The 14,936-nt window shown below is 32.3% G+C and overlaps 1 protein-coding gene across 1 annotated transcript in view; it reads right to left on the bottom strand.

Moving 5' to 3' along the window:
- The window catches only part of COL24A1 (collagen type XXIV alpha 1 chain), a 392,516-nt gene that overhangs the window by 81,060 nt on the left and 296,520 nt on the right, over window positions 1-14,936 (bottom strand). The window contains exons 38-42 of the mRNA XM_004262981.3: window positions 10,865-10,918; window positions 9,101-9,208; window positions 3,321-3,374; window positions 3,014-3,067; window positions 2,317-2,373 (exon numbers count right to left, since the gene is read on the bottom strand). Coding sequence (XP_004263029.1) covers window positions 2,317-2,373; window positions 3,014-3,067; window positions 3,321-3,374; window positions 9,101-9,208; window positions 10,865-10,918 — 327 coding nt within the window. The remainder of the gene's footprint in view (window positions 1-2,316; window positions 2,374-3,013; window positions 3,068-3,320; window positions 3,375-9,100; window positions 9,209-10,864; window positions 10,919-14,936) is intronic.

The raw sequence follows: 14,936 nt of genomic DNA, 5'->3' as shown, positions 1-14,936 counted from the left end.
TGTGACTCTATTTCTGTTTTGTAAATAAGTTCATTTGTATCATTTTTTTTAAGATTCCACATATAAGTGATATCATATATTTGTCTTTATCTGAATTACTTCACTCAGTATCACAATCTCTAGGTCCATTCATGTTGCTGCAAATGGCATTATTTCATTCTGTTTTATGGCTGAGTTAATATTCCATTGTATATTTCTGCACAATTTCCATATTTTTGTCTCTCAGAGGTTTAGAGAGACTAGAATACATTTGATAAAGAATTTAAAAAGTATCATTCCATCTCTTAATGATTTATTTCCTAAATTTACATAAGTTTTGGGGTAACTTGGAATTCTTTACATAAGTTTTGGGGTAACTTGGAATTCTTTTTCTTCAACTGAGGTATACTTGATATGCAATATTATGTAAGTTTCAGGTGTACAACATAGTGATTCACAATTTTTAAAGGTTATATTCCATTTATAGTAATTATAAAATGTTGGCTATATTCCCTGTGTCATACAATATATCCTTGTAGCTTATTTATTTTATACATGGCAGTTTGTACCTTTTAATCCCCTAAACCTATCTTGCCTCTCCCCACTCCTCCCTCCCCACTGGTAACCCCTAGTTTGCTCTTTATATCTGTGAGTCTGCTTCTTTTTTGTTGTATTCTATTCACTATTTTGTTTCATTTTTAGATTCCACATATAAGTGATGTCATACAGCATTTGTCTTTCTCTGTCTGATTTATTTCACTTACCACAATAATCTCCACATACTACATATATACACACATACACTATATATATACACACACACATGCTACATCTTCTTTATCAGTTCATCTGTTGATGGACACTTAGGTTGCTTTCATTATCTTGGTAATTGTAAACATTGCTGCTATGGACATTGGGGTGCACATATCTTTCCTGATTAGAGTTTCTATTTTTTTTCCGGATATATACCCAGGAATGGAATTGCTGGCTCATATGGTAGTGCTATTTTTAGTTTTTTGAGAAACCACCATACTGTTTGCACAGTGGCTGCACCAATTTACATTCCCACCAATAGTGCACAAGGTTCCCTTTTCTCCACATCCTCACCAACATTTGTAATTTGTGGTCTTTTTGATGATAGCCATTCTGACAGGTGTGAGGTGATATCTCACTGTGGTTTTGATTTGCATTTCCCTGATGATTAGTGATGTTGAGCAACATTTCATGTGCCTGTTGGCCATCTGTATGTCTTCTTTGGAAAAATGTCTATTCAGGTCTTCTGCTCATTTTTTAATTGGGTTGTTTGTTTTTTTGCTGTTGAGCTATATGAAATGCTTATATATTTTGGATATTAGCCCCTTATTGGTTATATTATTTGAAAGTATTTTCTTTATTCAGAAGGTGTCTTTTCATTTTGTTGATCGTTTCTGATAAAGAATTTTATATATTCTTATTAGATGAGTTTGCCTCTATATATTGGCTTGATTTTATCAGAAAAACTCTAGAATCTTTCCTGTTTCTAAAACAAAGTATACCTTTCAACCATCTCCAAAGAGTCAGATCAAAATATCAGGAGCGACTATATATTTTGATTCTTCTGTTTTAGGATTCTTTTATCCTATATTATATCATGTGAAATATGGAAAATTTAACCAATTATATTTATTTCTGTGAACTAGGCATTTTTGTTTTACCCATTTAATTTACATATAGCCTTTAAGATTGTTTTAATCAAACATGAACAGAGAGACAGTTATTCAGATAATCAAAGATAAAATAGCTACTTTAAAAAAATCATGGTTACAGCTAGTCTTTACAATGTTTATTAGAAGACTATAGACTGATAATCTTTAAAGAACAGTGGCTCTAATAACTGGTTAGATGAGTTTTGAAATCATTTGGTAACTGTGTATAAACTACTATAGGAAAGGATACAGATCAGATTTTTAAAAATCCGTTAGAAATAAATCTGAATTTGATGTATAAAGAAGTATCTGCCCTAAATGTCTAGAGTATGTGATTTTTTGATAATCTCTGTAAAAAAGTTGTTATCATGCATTTAATGCCGCAAATTAGATTTGGAAAGTTACTGTTTTAAACTTCTATACTATGCTAAGGATCTTGACCTGAATATAAAGTTTTTATATTTAGATAATAAAATTGATTATATATTTAGATTATAAAATTGCAGATTACTGCAAATAGTGCTCTTGTATAAAACCATGTTATAAAAGTAACTAAATAAAACTCCTTGAAAAGATGTAATTGGTGTTGTGAATCTATTGTAGTAACTGTGTTTTATCTTAAAACATCAAAATAATTTTAGGAAAAACCTACTGGTTCACCTCGAGGCCCAGGTGGTCCTAGGACTGTGTTATCTTCTCCTGGATAACCCTATGATGAAGATGATTTATAAACAAAACTAAATTAATAAAATAAACTTTGAAATATGAAGCCTATTATTTCCTAATATGTTATAAAATATGCAATCTGGTTTTATCTTTTTTAAATGAAGAACTTTTATCTACAAAACTTAGCACACGATAATTTATACACGGTTGTAATTCATACATGGTTCTCTTTGGAAGTGTCATTCTGCTTTAATTACATAAAAAGCACTTTACTAATTTTCTCAAAGTGTCTGTTTTCCAATGATACTACAAACCAAGAAGAGTACTGCTGCAGTTATTCTTAATTCATAAAAAATTTTACTATAAATGTATATAGTCATTTAATCTATAGTCTCACAATCACTTTCAGTAATTAATATTAGTTTTACAAACTTTTACAGATTGCAAAGTACTATAACATATATCATTTCACCTCAATCTTGAAACAACCTATCAAAGACTTTTTAATAATTTGTTTAAGTTTTTGCCCCTTGATATTTATTTTGCTTCTAGAATTTATAATACTTCCCAAGTTTAAAGTGCTTTTTTTATTCTTTGAAAATGTTTCCATACATACTTTCAGAAAGAACACATGAATTCAATGTTTAATTTTATGATAAATAAGTCAATATATTCATACACACCTTTTCTCCTTTAGGTCCTGGCAACCCAGAAAGTCCTGGTTGACCTTCATGGCCCTAACAGAAGGACAAGTAAGTAGACAGTCTCCATATCATTTGTATGTGCTCTACCTAATACCATCATGGCCACACTATTAGATATTGCACTATTCTGAAAGAAGAACAGGATTCACTCTACAGGGGCATGAGACCTAAATATGTTAGAAAGGTTTATCAGGAAATTTCATCTGAGTTTGTATATTTGGGATGACATCTTCATGGAATGTTTTATAAAAATATACACTTCTTATTTCCAATTAGAAATGCTTACCCTATATCCTGGAATTCCTGGTTCTCCAGAAGGTCCCATCAATCCTAAATGTCCCTAAAAACAAAGTAAACGTTAGAAAGAAAACAGACAATTGTTTAAATCATTAACCTTGTATTCCTATTATTTAAAATTTAGATTTTTAAGGTATGATATTTTACCTAGTCTGAAATGGGAAAACAAAACATAATTCTCCAACTTTCATCTTATTTTACTTCTGAACCACGTAAGTTCCACAAAAATATGTTTCTTTGGTTTACTTCTGGTATGAACATCCTTAATCATATTAAGATAAATACTTTCAGTTGCCAGACTGCTGTAGGCTTCCAGCAAATTCTTGGAAATATAGTTTGTATCTGTCAAAGTTTGTGGTAAACATGCATCGCTAAATACTAGAGAGTGAATTCTGATAGTTTTTAGTATTGTTATGATAGGATCAAGAACTCTGTACTCACTGCTAGTTTCAGATGCTTTGATGAACACAGTTTCAGCTCTGGTCAAAGTTGTTAAAATAGAATTGGTTGACAACTTATGTATAATATTTACCCTATTAATTACTCTTATTATCAATATCACACAGATGAGGAAACATGTAAGTTAAAGGCAAATCTGTAAATGTTCCTAAACTACTGAAAAGATAACTCAGACAACTGAAAAAAGCAAAAATAACACTCTTAAAAATGTCCTATCTTTCATATTATCAAAGTTTCCCTATCAACTCTCCTATTTGAGTCCCAAAATAAATAGGAGATAAGGAAGTTAAGGCACAGAATAAGTATGTGACTAGCCAAATACCACACTAACCAGAAGTTCTAATCAATGTAATAAGTAAGGATAATAAATATGAGGAGATGATACGATTATTTACCTAAAGAACACTGAGAATCATCAAAATTCATTCAAATGAATATAAAGTTTTAAAAAAAGGTATTTTACACAGCATGATTAGAAGATGTAATAGAAAAAGGATTACCTTAAAAACAACAAAATCTATAAGAAGCTAACAATGAACCTAATAAGATAGATGTTAAGAACAGAGATAAAGGAAATAACAAAACTTTATTGAAGGATATACAAGATATAAGTAAATAAAAAGACACATGGTGTTTCTACAGTGAATGATTCAATATTAAAGGAACTCGCTAAGTTGATTCTGAAGTTCACATGAAAGAGGAAAAAGATCATAGTAAGAGCCAAACTTTTCAGAAATATAAATTATGAAGTATTTTCCCTAATAGATCTCAAATGATACTGTAATGATACAGTTATTTAAATGGTGTGGTACTGACCTAGGAACACACTAAAAAATCGAGAAAAGAAGTGAAAACAGACCATTATTTAAGAGTAGCTTACAGTAAGGGTAGCATTTCAGAAAAGTGGGAAATAGATTGTTTATTAAATAGTATTGGGGCTTCCCTGGTGGCACAGTGGTTAAGAATCCACCTGCCAATGCAGGGGACATGGGTTCCAGCCCTGGTCCGGGAAGATCGCACAGGCTGTGGAACAACTAAGCCTGTGTGCCACAACTACTGAGCCTGTGTGCCACAACTACTGAAGCCCGCACACCTAGAGCCCGTGCTCTGCAGCAAGAGAAGCCACCACAATGAGAAGTCCGTGCACCACAACAAAGAGTAGCCTCCGCTCACCGCAACTAGAAAAAGCTGCGCACAGCAACGAAGGCCCAAAGCAGCCATAAATTAATAGATAAATAAATAAATAAATAAATTTAAATAAATAAATTTAAATAAATAGTATTGCGACAACTGGCTAAGAATTTGGGAAAAAGAAAAATTAGTCCTTTACAACTTATATCATAGCAAACAAAATAAAACAAAAACTCTGTATGCTTTAAAAGGGTTAAGGGTAAAAATAAAGCTATAAAAATATTAGAAGAAGGATATGGAAGAATATTTTTATGCACTTTATGTAGGGAAGTCATTTCTAATGAACAAATAAAACCTAGAATGTAAACAAAAAGACTGACAAATTTGACTGTAATAATTAAAACCTCTGTCCAGTGAAAGATACTATAAACAATATTAAAAGATAAATGACAGAAAGGGAAATATATTTGTAATATATTAGCAACACTTTAACAAAAGTATATTATCCAAATTATGTAAGGTATTAATGAAATTAAGAAAAAGACAACAACCTAATAGAAAAACATGTAAAGTGCATATGAACAGGTAATTTCTAGAGAAAAAAATACAAATTACTTAGTTGCAATCAGAAAGAAAGAAAATGAGACACACTTTTTCATTTATCAGATTGGCAAACATCAAAAGGATTAATATGAAGTATTCCTGGTGGTGGGCATGTAAATTTGGTGAAACCTCTTGGGAAGGCAGTTTGGAAACGTGTCAAAATTTAAAAAGTGACTATTCTTTTTAGAGAAAATCCAAAGTAGGAGCCTACTTTGAAGACAGTACTCTTTGGATCAATTCATTCTCAAGTTTATTAAAAGTTAATTACATTATCTCAACATAATAAAGCCCACATATTACAAGCCCACAGCTAACATCATACTCAATGGTGAAAAGCTGAAAGTATTTCCTCCAAGATCAGGAACAAGACAAGGATGCCCACTCTCACCACTTTTATTATAAATCTAACTAACGAGGTAAAAGACCTGTACTCAGAAAACTATAAGACACTGAAGAAAAGAAACTGAAAACAACACAAACAGATGGGAAGATATACTGTGTTCATGGACTGGAAGAATTAATATTGTTGAAATGATCATACTACCCAGGGCAGTCTACAGATTTGATGCAATATCTATCAAAATACCAGTGACATTCTTCACAGAACTAGAACACACAATTTAAAAATTTGTATGGAAACACAAAAGACCCCGAATAGCCAAAACTGATGTTTTTTTCAAGATTTTCAATCAGTTTCAAGATTGCTTGAGAAAGAAAAACAAGGCTGGAGGTATCACACTCCCTGATTTCAAACAATACTATACAAAGCTACAGTAATCAAAACAGTATGGTACAGGCACAAAAACAGACACATAGATCAATGGAACAAAATAGAGAGTCCAGAAATGAACCCATACTTCTATGGGCAATTAATCTATGACCAAGGACTCAAGAATACACAATGGGAAAAGACAGCCTCTTCAATAAATGGTGCTGAGAAAACTGGACAGCTACATACAAAAGAATCAAACTGGACTACTGTCACACCATGCACAAAAATACATTCATTAAAGACCTGAAGACCTGAAATGTAAATGTAAACGTAAGACCTGAAGCCATAGACTTCTAGAAGAAAACATATGCAGTGTGTTCTTTAACATTGGTCTTAGTAATATTTTTTTTGGATATGTATCCTCAGGCAAAATAAACAAAAGCAAAAATAAACAAATAGACAATATCAAACAAAAAAGCTTCTGTGCAGCCAAGGAAACTATCAATAAAACAAAAAGGCCACCTACTGAATGGGAGAAGTAGCAAACAATAAATCTGATAGGGGGTTAATATCCAAAATATACAAAGAACTCATACAACTCAATATCAAAAAAACAAACAACCCAATTTAAAAATGGGCAGAGGATCTAAACAGACATTTTTCCAAAGAAGACATACAGATAACCTACAGACACATGAAAAGATGCTCAACATCACTAGTCATCAGGGAAATGCAAATCAAAATCACAATGATATCTCACCTCACACCTGTCAGAATGGCTATTATCAAAAAGACAACAAATAACACGTGTTGGTGAGGATGTGGAGAAAAGGGAACCCTTGTGCACTGTTGGTAGGAATATAAATTGGTGCAGCCACTATGGAAAACAGTATGGAGGCTCCTCAAAAAATTAAAATTAAAAATAGAACTACCATATAATCCAGCAATTCTACTCCCAAGTATTTATCCAAAGAAAATGAAAACACTAATTAGAAAAGATATAAGCACCTCTATGTTCATTGCAGCACTGTTTACAATAGCCAAGATATGGAAGCAACCTAAGTGCCCATCAATAGATGAATGGATAAAGAAGATATGGTAAAAATATACTATGGCATATTACTCAGCCATAAAAAGAATGAAATCGTGATATTTGTGACAACATGGATGGACCTAGAGGTAATTATGCTAAGTGAAATAAATCAAACAAGTACAGTGTGCTATAACTTATATGTAGAATCTAAAAAACAAAACAAATGACAAACAGAAAACAAAAACAGAGTTATAGATACAGAGAACAAGTAGGTGGTTGCCAGAAGGCAGGATGATGGCAGGAGGAAAGACATAGGTAAGGGAGACTATTTTCCAGTTGCAAGATAAATGAGTCACAGTTATGAAATGTACGGTGTGGAGAATACAGTCAATAAATATGTGACATTTTTGTATGTGCAATATTGTAACTAGACATAACTAGACATTGTGGTGACTGTTTTGAAATGTATAGAAATATTGAACACTATGTTGTGTGAAAGGAACTACTCTAGGGTTGTAAGTCAATTATACTTCAAAAAAAAAAACCCAACTCATAGAAAAAGAGATCAGATTTGTGGTTAACAGAGCTGGAGGGTAGGGGATGGGAAACGGGATGAAGACAGTCAAAAGGGACAAACTTCTAGTTCTAAGATAAATAAGTACTCAGGATATATGTACAACATGATAAGCATAATTATCACTACTACATGTTATATATGAAACTTAAGAGAGTAAATCCCAAGAGTTCTCATCACAAAGAAAAAGATGTATTTTTTCTATTGAATTTTATATCTGTATGAGATGATGGATATTCACTAAACGTATTGTGATAATCATTTCATGATGTATGTAAATCAAAGCATTATGCCGTACACTTTAAACTTATACATGCTATATGTCAATTATATCTCAATAAAACTGGAAAAATATTTAAAAATCAATCACATTATATAATGTTTTTGAATACATAAGCCAAAGATAGGAAAATATTAGTAATTAAAATAAAAGAAAGTAAGAATGACCTGGAATAGTAAGATGGCAGTAAGGAATGGAACACTTAAAATGAGCCTGAGGGAAATGTTCCTCAGACAACAGATGGATTATGCAATGCTCTCCAGAAGGCCTTTGTGAAAAGTCACTTGTGACATTAAAATGGAGATAGTGAATACATACGCATTTTGCAAATAAGTTTATGAAATAGTCAAAAGACTAAATTGGATAATCTCTTAAATATTTTGCAACTCTTCTGCTGTGACTTTCTGAACAGGTCCAAATATATTAGCAATATAATTTTGCTATTACAGGTTCAAAAGCATCATGCTACCTTGTTTCCAACATCATGTAGAATTCATACAAAAGATTAAAAATTAGTAGATGTTTTGGAGACTTATCACAGCTGGTTAGAAAAATAATCTCCAGATAAGCATGTGGAGTCCAAGCATATAAAGAAAACCCATTTTCAAGTAATTTTCAAAGCAATTTGTCAACCATGACAGCATAATTTTATACAGATATTAAATCCTGATTTCAAGTACAAGGCATATATACTTTCCTACTTAGGAGTTATAATCTGATTTTTTAAAACCTTATTTCATATTTTATTTCCATTTTGAGAATTTTTTCCCTCTTTCCTCTTTCATGTCCAGAAACCACTAAGCCATTTAAGTACTGTGGAATGCTTACAATTCTCCACATCCCATGGAGGTAGATTCTTTTCAATGGAACTATTGCTTTCTCTGTAAAATTAATCAAGGGACAGAGCCTTTAGGACACGGATACATTTCTTTTCCATCCACAGTGAACTCAGTTCTGGAGACAAATCAAATACTGACCACAGCACCTCTAGTTCCTCTGGCACCTTTAGGACCACTTTCCCCAATTTGTCCAGGAGCACCTCTGCTTCCAATTTCTCCTGTGGGCCCCATTTGTCCTTTGTCACCCTGTGGATGCCATTAGTAAGAGAGAAAAGTAAGAAAAAAACAAACTTATACTCAGATTAATTAACTATATCATATACCTGAATGGCTCCAGAGGATATTCTGTAAGCAAAATTCTATAAATCGTAACTTTGCTTTAACTTAATAGTACTACAGACCACCACTGACAATAATAACATACCATCGCTACCTAGCTTACCTTAAAGATATAACTAAAAGTAATTTTGGAAAAAAGAATATTAAAAATTTTGGCCAAACAAGCAGGGAAGATACGGTGCTCATGTTGAGTTACAAATAAACCAAGTTTATTATTTTGAAATTTGTTATGCATTTATGTACGAATGCATGCATGCGTGTATTTATTCCTGACCTGAGAAAACACAGGCCCTATGAGAAACCTGTTTCTACAGAGAATTTCAATGCCCCAAAGATCTTTCTAATGCAAAAAGGCTCTAGTGTGCAGTTCTGTATACTCAGTATCATCACTTACTTGGCTGGAGTTTGTGTTTAAAAATCTGTAACGTTTTTGTATGATTTTACATCCTTCTGAAAACTAGTTACCTTCTGTTTTCCAATAGGCTAACTAATCATTCTCTAATACCAAAGTACAGCAGCTTTTAAACATTAAATGTTATAATTCATTTTCTGCATGTTGGAACCAACCTGTTCTATTATTGATAATCAAGTAGATACAAAGAAAAATTAAACAGTGATCACAGTCAGGAAATTTTTGGTTATTCATAATAATTCACAGGCTTTCCCAAAGACACAAGCTGTTGTAAGGACCTGTACTGTCCTTCTTGTAAAATCATTTAGACATAACATTATGTTTGATGAAAAGACACTTCAATATTGGGCTTATTTTCATGGGTAAGAATGGCAACTAAAATTTACCTCATTCACTTTTATCTTTTATTATCTTATACTGCCCCCAAATTATGAAAAAGATGGACTAGGTGCATATTCACAGAAATGACAGATCTGATTTTGGGAACTAGAATATGGTGTAATTTGTAGTTAATTATAGTAAATATATTCAAAACTGTTGTAGTACAATGTGAAAATCATTTTTATGTCTCACCAATACTTGAACAAATTATTGACTCTATCCAAGGATGAATTATTCATTATATTGTGCTAAATTCTACAAAGGCATCACGTTTTCTTAGTAAAATGTAAAGGAAGCAAATAAAACATATTGTTTTGTGTTTCTTTGTTAATGTATAGGAAAGATAAAATCAATCATTAACCTTTTCAATTTGGAAAAGTACAATTAAAACAAACCCAAAAACAATTCTAATATTTCTCTCCCCTAAATATTTTACTAATGTTGTTACTAAATAGCACAAATGGTATATAGTATTTTTCTTTTCTCTCTTTTCCTGTCCATGGTCTACTAAGGTAAACAGGAGAAGAAAAGGCAAAGATCTTTTCAGAAACTACAAAGTAGAAAATTTGACTTCAGATAATAAGTAATAAGGTAATAAGCACTCCTAAGTGGAATTAAATATTAATTTATACAAATGTGCCTTTTAAGCCAAATTTATCGTTCTTTATTGTTTTACCTCCAGTGCAAATGAAAACACCACAGTATGCTATGGAGCTCTGGGCACGTCAGAAGAAAGAAAACCAGCATAAAAAGACGTAAAAAAAAATTACCTTCTTCCCTGGACGACCTCTTTGTCCTGGCAGTCCCACTGTTCCTTCAGGTCCCTGAATATCGAGTATGAAAAAGGAAATACATTGTTAAAGATAGGACTAGAAAGAATGTTTAAATACTTATATCACATAATCACTGAATTGAACACTAAGTAAAAACAAGGGTTACTTCTTAACAATATTATGTTTGTATAATTATTTTAAAAGAGGTCATGATGATTTAGAAGCCCAGCTGTTACTAGCGAGTAAAGTTCATATAAACAAACTGGCCAAGAGAGACCAAATTAAACTGTTCTTAACTACAGAGGGAAAACAACTTGGTTTTAGTACACCCATTGAATTAATGATAATGTAATTAAAGTTAACCCAAATGCATCCATTTCAGCAGTTCTATGAGCTAGTATGGGTTCAACATCTTGTTGAATGTATAATATTATAACGTATATCTAACATACTGTCAAGGAGAATTTTAAAACCTCGATGAAGTGTAAGATTAAGCAAATATTATTTGATCTGTGGAAAAAAAAGGAGAGAGGGGAAATACATGGAGAGAAAAGAGACAGTCATATCAAACTGTTTAAAACAATATTTTCACTTCAATTTGTATTTTGTTTAGACAAAAGTAGACTAAAAGTTTTCAATAAACACTTTATTAAAGTAAGAAGTGGCTAAAATATTTTAAATGTCATGTGAATTTGCAGGTCAACAATGGTTAGGCTTAAATGAGATCCATAGTAAGCCAGACTGCAAGTTCTAAAATAGCTAATAATTAATCATAGCATTCCTTGCATTAGTTGGAAATGAAAATTTCAAATTTGTGTCCCAAAGCTTGGCAAACTGCAAAAATGATGCAGACAAGAAATAAATTGTGGTTTACCACTGTGCTGCAGAGGCTCTTGATAAATATTTGTTGAACGAATAAACAGATACCTAAGGAAATGAGTCATGCCCTGTGCTCCTGAGCAAATGTTCTTCTAGCTTCAGAAAGTCCGCTGAATTTAGAGGCCAAAGTGGTTAAGTTCTACTGCTGTAGTTCTAGCTGCATCCAGAGGTTGAAATGATAGTTGCACTAACATGAGACTTCTTTGTGGTTAACGTGGACTTTTTAAGAGAGGCTGATTAACATTCATAGAGGTTAACGATATGAGCATTTAAGTCAGACAGCTGTACTTTCATGTTCTGGCTCTGTCACCTAACGGCTATATGACCATAAGTAGACTGTTTGACTTCTAAAGTCCTCAGTTTCCTGTTATATAGCAGGGATATATTAATACTTCTTCAAAGGGTTACTAAGATTGAATGAGATAATGCATTCAAAGCTTAGAAAGGAATAGACATACTGAAGAGCTCAATAAATGTCAGTCCTCACTAATTTCTGTTGTCTTTTTAAAGTGCATTATGTAATATTTAAATATATATAAATATAAATATATATAGAAGATATTAAAAGGTATAATGAGCACCCATGTACCTACCACCCACTTTAAGAAACAGAAGCTACACACACACACACACACACACACACACATACAACTGTTAGCAGACACATCACCTTCCCCCCTCACTCAGGTGCAACAATTGTCCTCAATTTGTTTATCATTCACATGCATTTCTTTATACTTTCACTCCATTTGTATATATTCCCAAATATTATATGGTTATTTTGCATCTTTTCAAGCTTTCAATAAGCTGTATCACACTTTATATATTCTTTTGAAATTTTTTGAACACAACATTTTGTTTTTGAAATTATTCAGTGTCTCTACTTTACTTACACTTTTTTTCACTCCTACAGGATTACATTTTGTTATCAAACCACAACTTATTCAACCATTTTCCTAGTGAAGAATTTTTGGTAGTTTTTTTGTTTTTTCTGTTACAGATAATGCTGCAATAAACACTCTTGTACATATCACTATGTGCCCATCTCAAGAGTTTTTTGGGCGAGGGTATATACCCTGGAGTTGAATTGCTGGCTTGTAGGATATATGCACCTTTCAGTATACAAGATTTTGCCAACTTGTTCTCCAGAGTGCTTTTGCCAATTTATATTCCCAAAGCAACGTTTAATAGTTCCAATTACTCCAAATCTTCCATAATGCTTGGTACTATCAGACTTAAAATTTGTCTGTCTCAAGGGAGCAAAATGATGTATTATTTGGGATTTCAATTCACATGTCCCTGATTATTAAGGAGGAATGAATATCTATTCATACAGTAATTCAACATCTATATGTGAATCTCTAGTTCCCATCTTCTGTCCAGTATTCTACTGGGCTGTCCTTAATGTCCTGATACTTGTATTTCATTCATTCTGTATATCACAAATCTCTTTTCCCAGCCTGGAGCTTATTTTCTCACTTTGTCCACTATAATTTTTCACTAACAGAAATTTGAAGTTTTAATGTAGTCAAATTCATCAATATTTTCTTCTTGTTTTATTTTTTTAGTGTTTAAGAGATCCTTACTGCTTCCCCTTCCTCCATGAGGTCATAAAATATTCTCCAATTTAAAATTTTGATTTTTATAATTAGGTCTTTAATCTAATTGGGATTTCATTCTTTTGTGTGTTTGTACTTTGATGTGAAGGAGAGATTTGTTTTTTTCCATTTGGATAACCAATTGTACCAGTACCATTTACTGAATATTTCATCCTTTCCTTATAAATCTGCAATGCATAATCAATTTATTAAACTTTAAGTTTCAAAATATACTTAGATCTGCGTCTACATTCTATTTCCATTGGTCCATTTGTCTATCTGTGAATGAATGACACTGACTAAATGACTAGCTTCAATAATAAGTTACAACATCAGGTAGGGCAAGTTCTCCCTTTCAAATACCACTCCCCACCAACATCAACAACCTGTTCTTGAAAACTGTCTTGATATTGGACCTTTGATCTTCCACACACATTTTAAAACCACTTTTCATCAATCCAGTTATATAAAAAAATCCTGTAGAGATTGTGACTGAAACTGTACTGAACTTATAAGGAGGGTTAAATTTTTTTGATATTGAGTTTTCCTATCCATGAAATATCTCTCCATTTATTTAGATCTTTGTTAATAAACTACTACACACTTTTTTTTCAATAAAATTTTGCAAATCTTTTGTTAGATTTATTCCTAGGTACTTAATTTTTGCTGATTGTATTGGATTTTATTTTTAAATTGTATTTTTAAAAGTTTTCTGTTTCTTGCTGGTAGAAAAGAATGGAATCTTTTTTTGGTATATTAATTTTATATATAGCATCTTGCTAAACTCTCATGAATTCTAATAATCTGTCTGTAGATTACTTCTCTCATTTTACTCTACTGGCTAGGAATCTGAGTAAATGGGGAATAGAAATGGTAAATAGTAGTGACCTTTGCTCATTTCTTTTAAGTTTCACCATTAAGTATCATAGTCAATGTATGGAAGTTAAATTTTACTACATGCATTTTTTTTTTTTTTTTTTTTTTTCCGTTACGCGGGCCTCTCACTGTTGTGGCCTCTCCCGTTGCGGAGCACAGGCTCTGGACGCTCAGGCTCAGCGGCCATGGCTCACGGGCCCAGCCGCTCCGCGGCATGTGGGATCTTCCCGGACTGGGGCACGAACCCGTGTTCCCTGCATCGGCAGGCAGACTCTCAACCACTGTGCCACCAGGGAAGCCCACTAAATGCTCTTTGTTTCATCTATTGAGATGATAGTTTTTCTTCAATTTGTAAATATGCGACTTAATTTTATAATTAAAAAAATATGTTAGACCTTTGTTGCAATACTAACAGGGAATTCATAAATCCCTTTATCCTGTCAGTACTCCAAAATGGTACTGAATTCAAATACTCAGGTATCAGCTGAAAACCATGGCATGGCAATGCTACCTGCCAACCAACAATTTAGTTTAGGCATCACTGTAAGTTATATATTTAAATATCATATATTTAATATTTAAACATTATATATTTAAATATTAAGAAAAATTTGTGGATAATGCAAAAATAACAGCTCTGACATAAGTGACAAGCATAAGTAAGTTTCACAAATGTGTATAATTGAGACATTTGTTATTATTCTGAAAGATGACTT

The sequence above is a fragment of the Orcinus orca genome, chromosome 1, assembly GCF_937001465.1.
Source record: "Orcinus orca chromosome 1, mOrcOrc1.1, whole genome shotgun sequence".
Taxonomy (NCBI): domain Eukaryota; kingdom Metazoa; phylum Chordata; class Mammalia; order Artiodactyla; family Delphinidae; genus Orcinus; species Orcinus orca.
The sequence above is the reverse complement of the archived record's forward strand: the minus strand, read 5'-3'. Positions and strand labels throughout refer to the sequence as shown.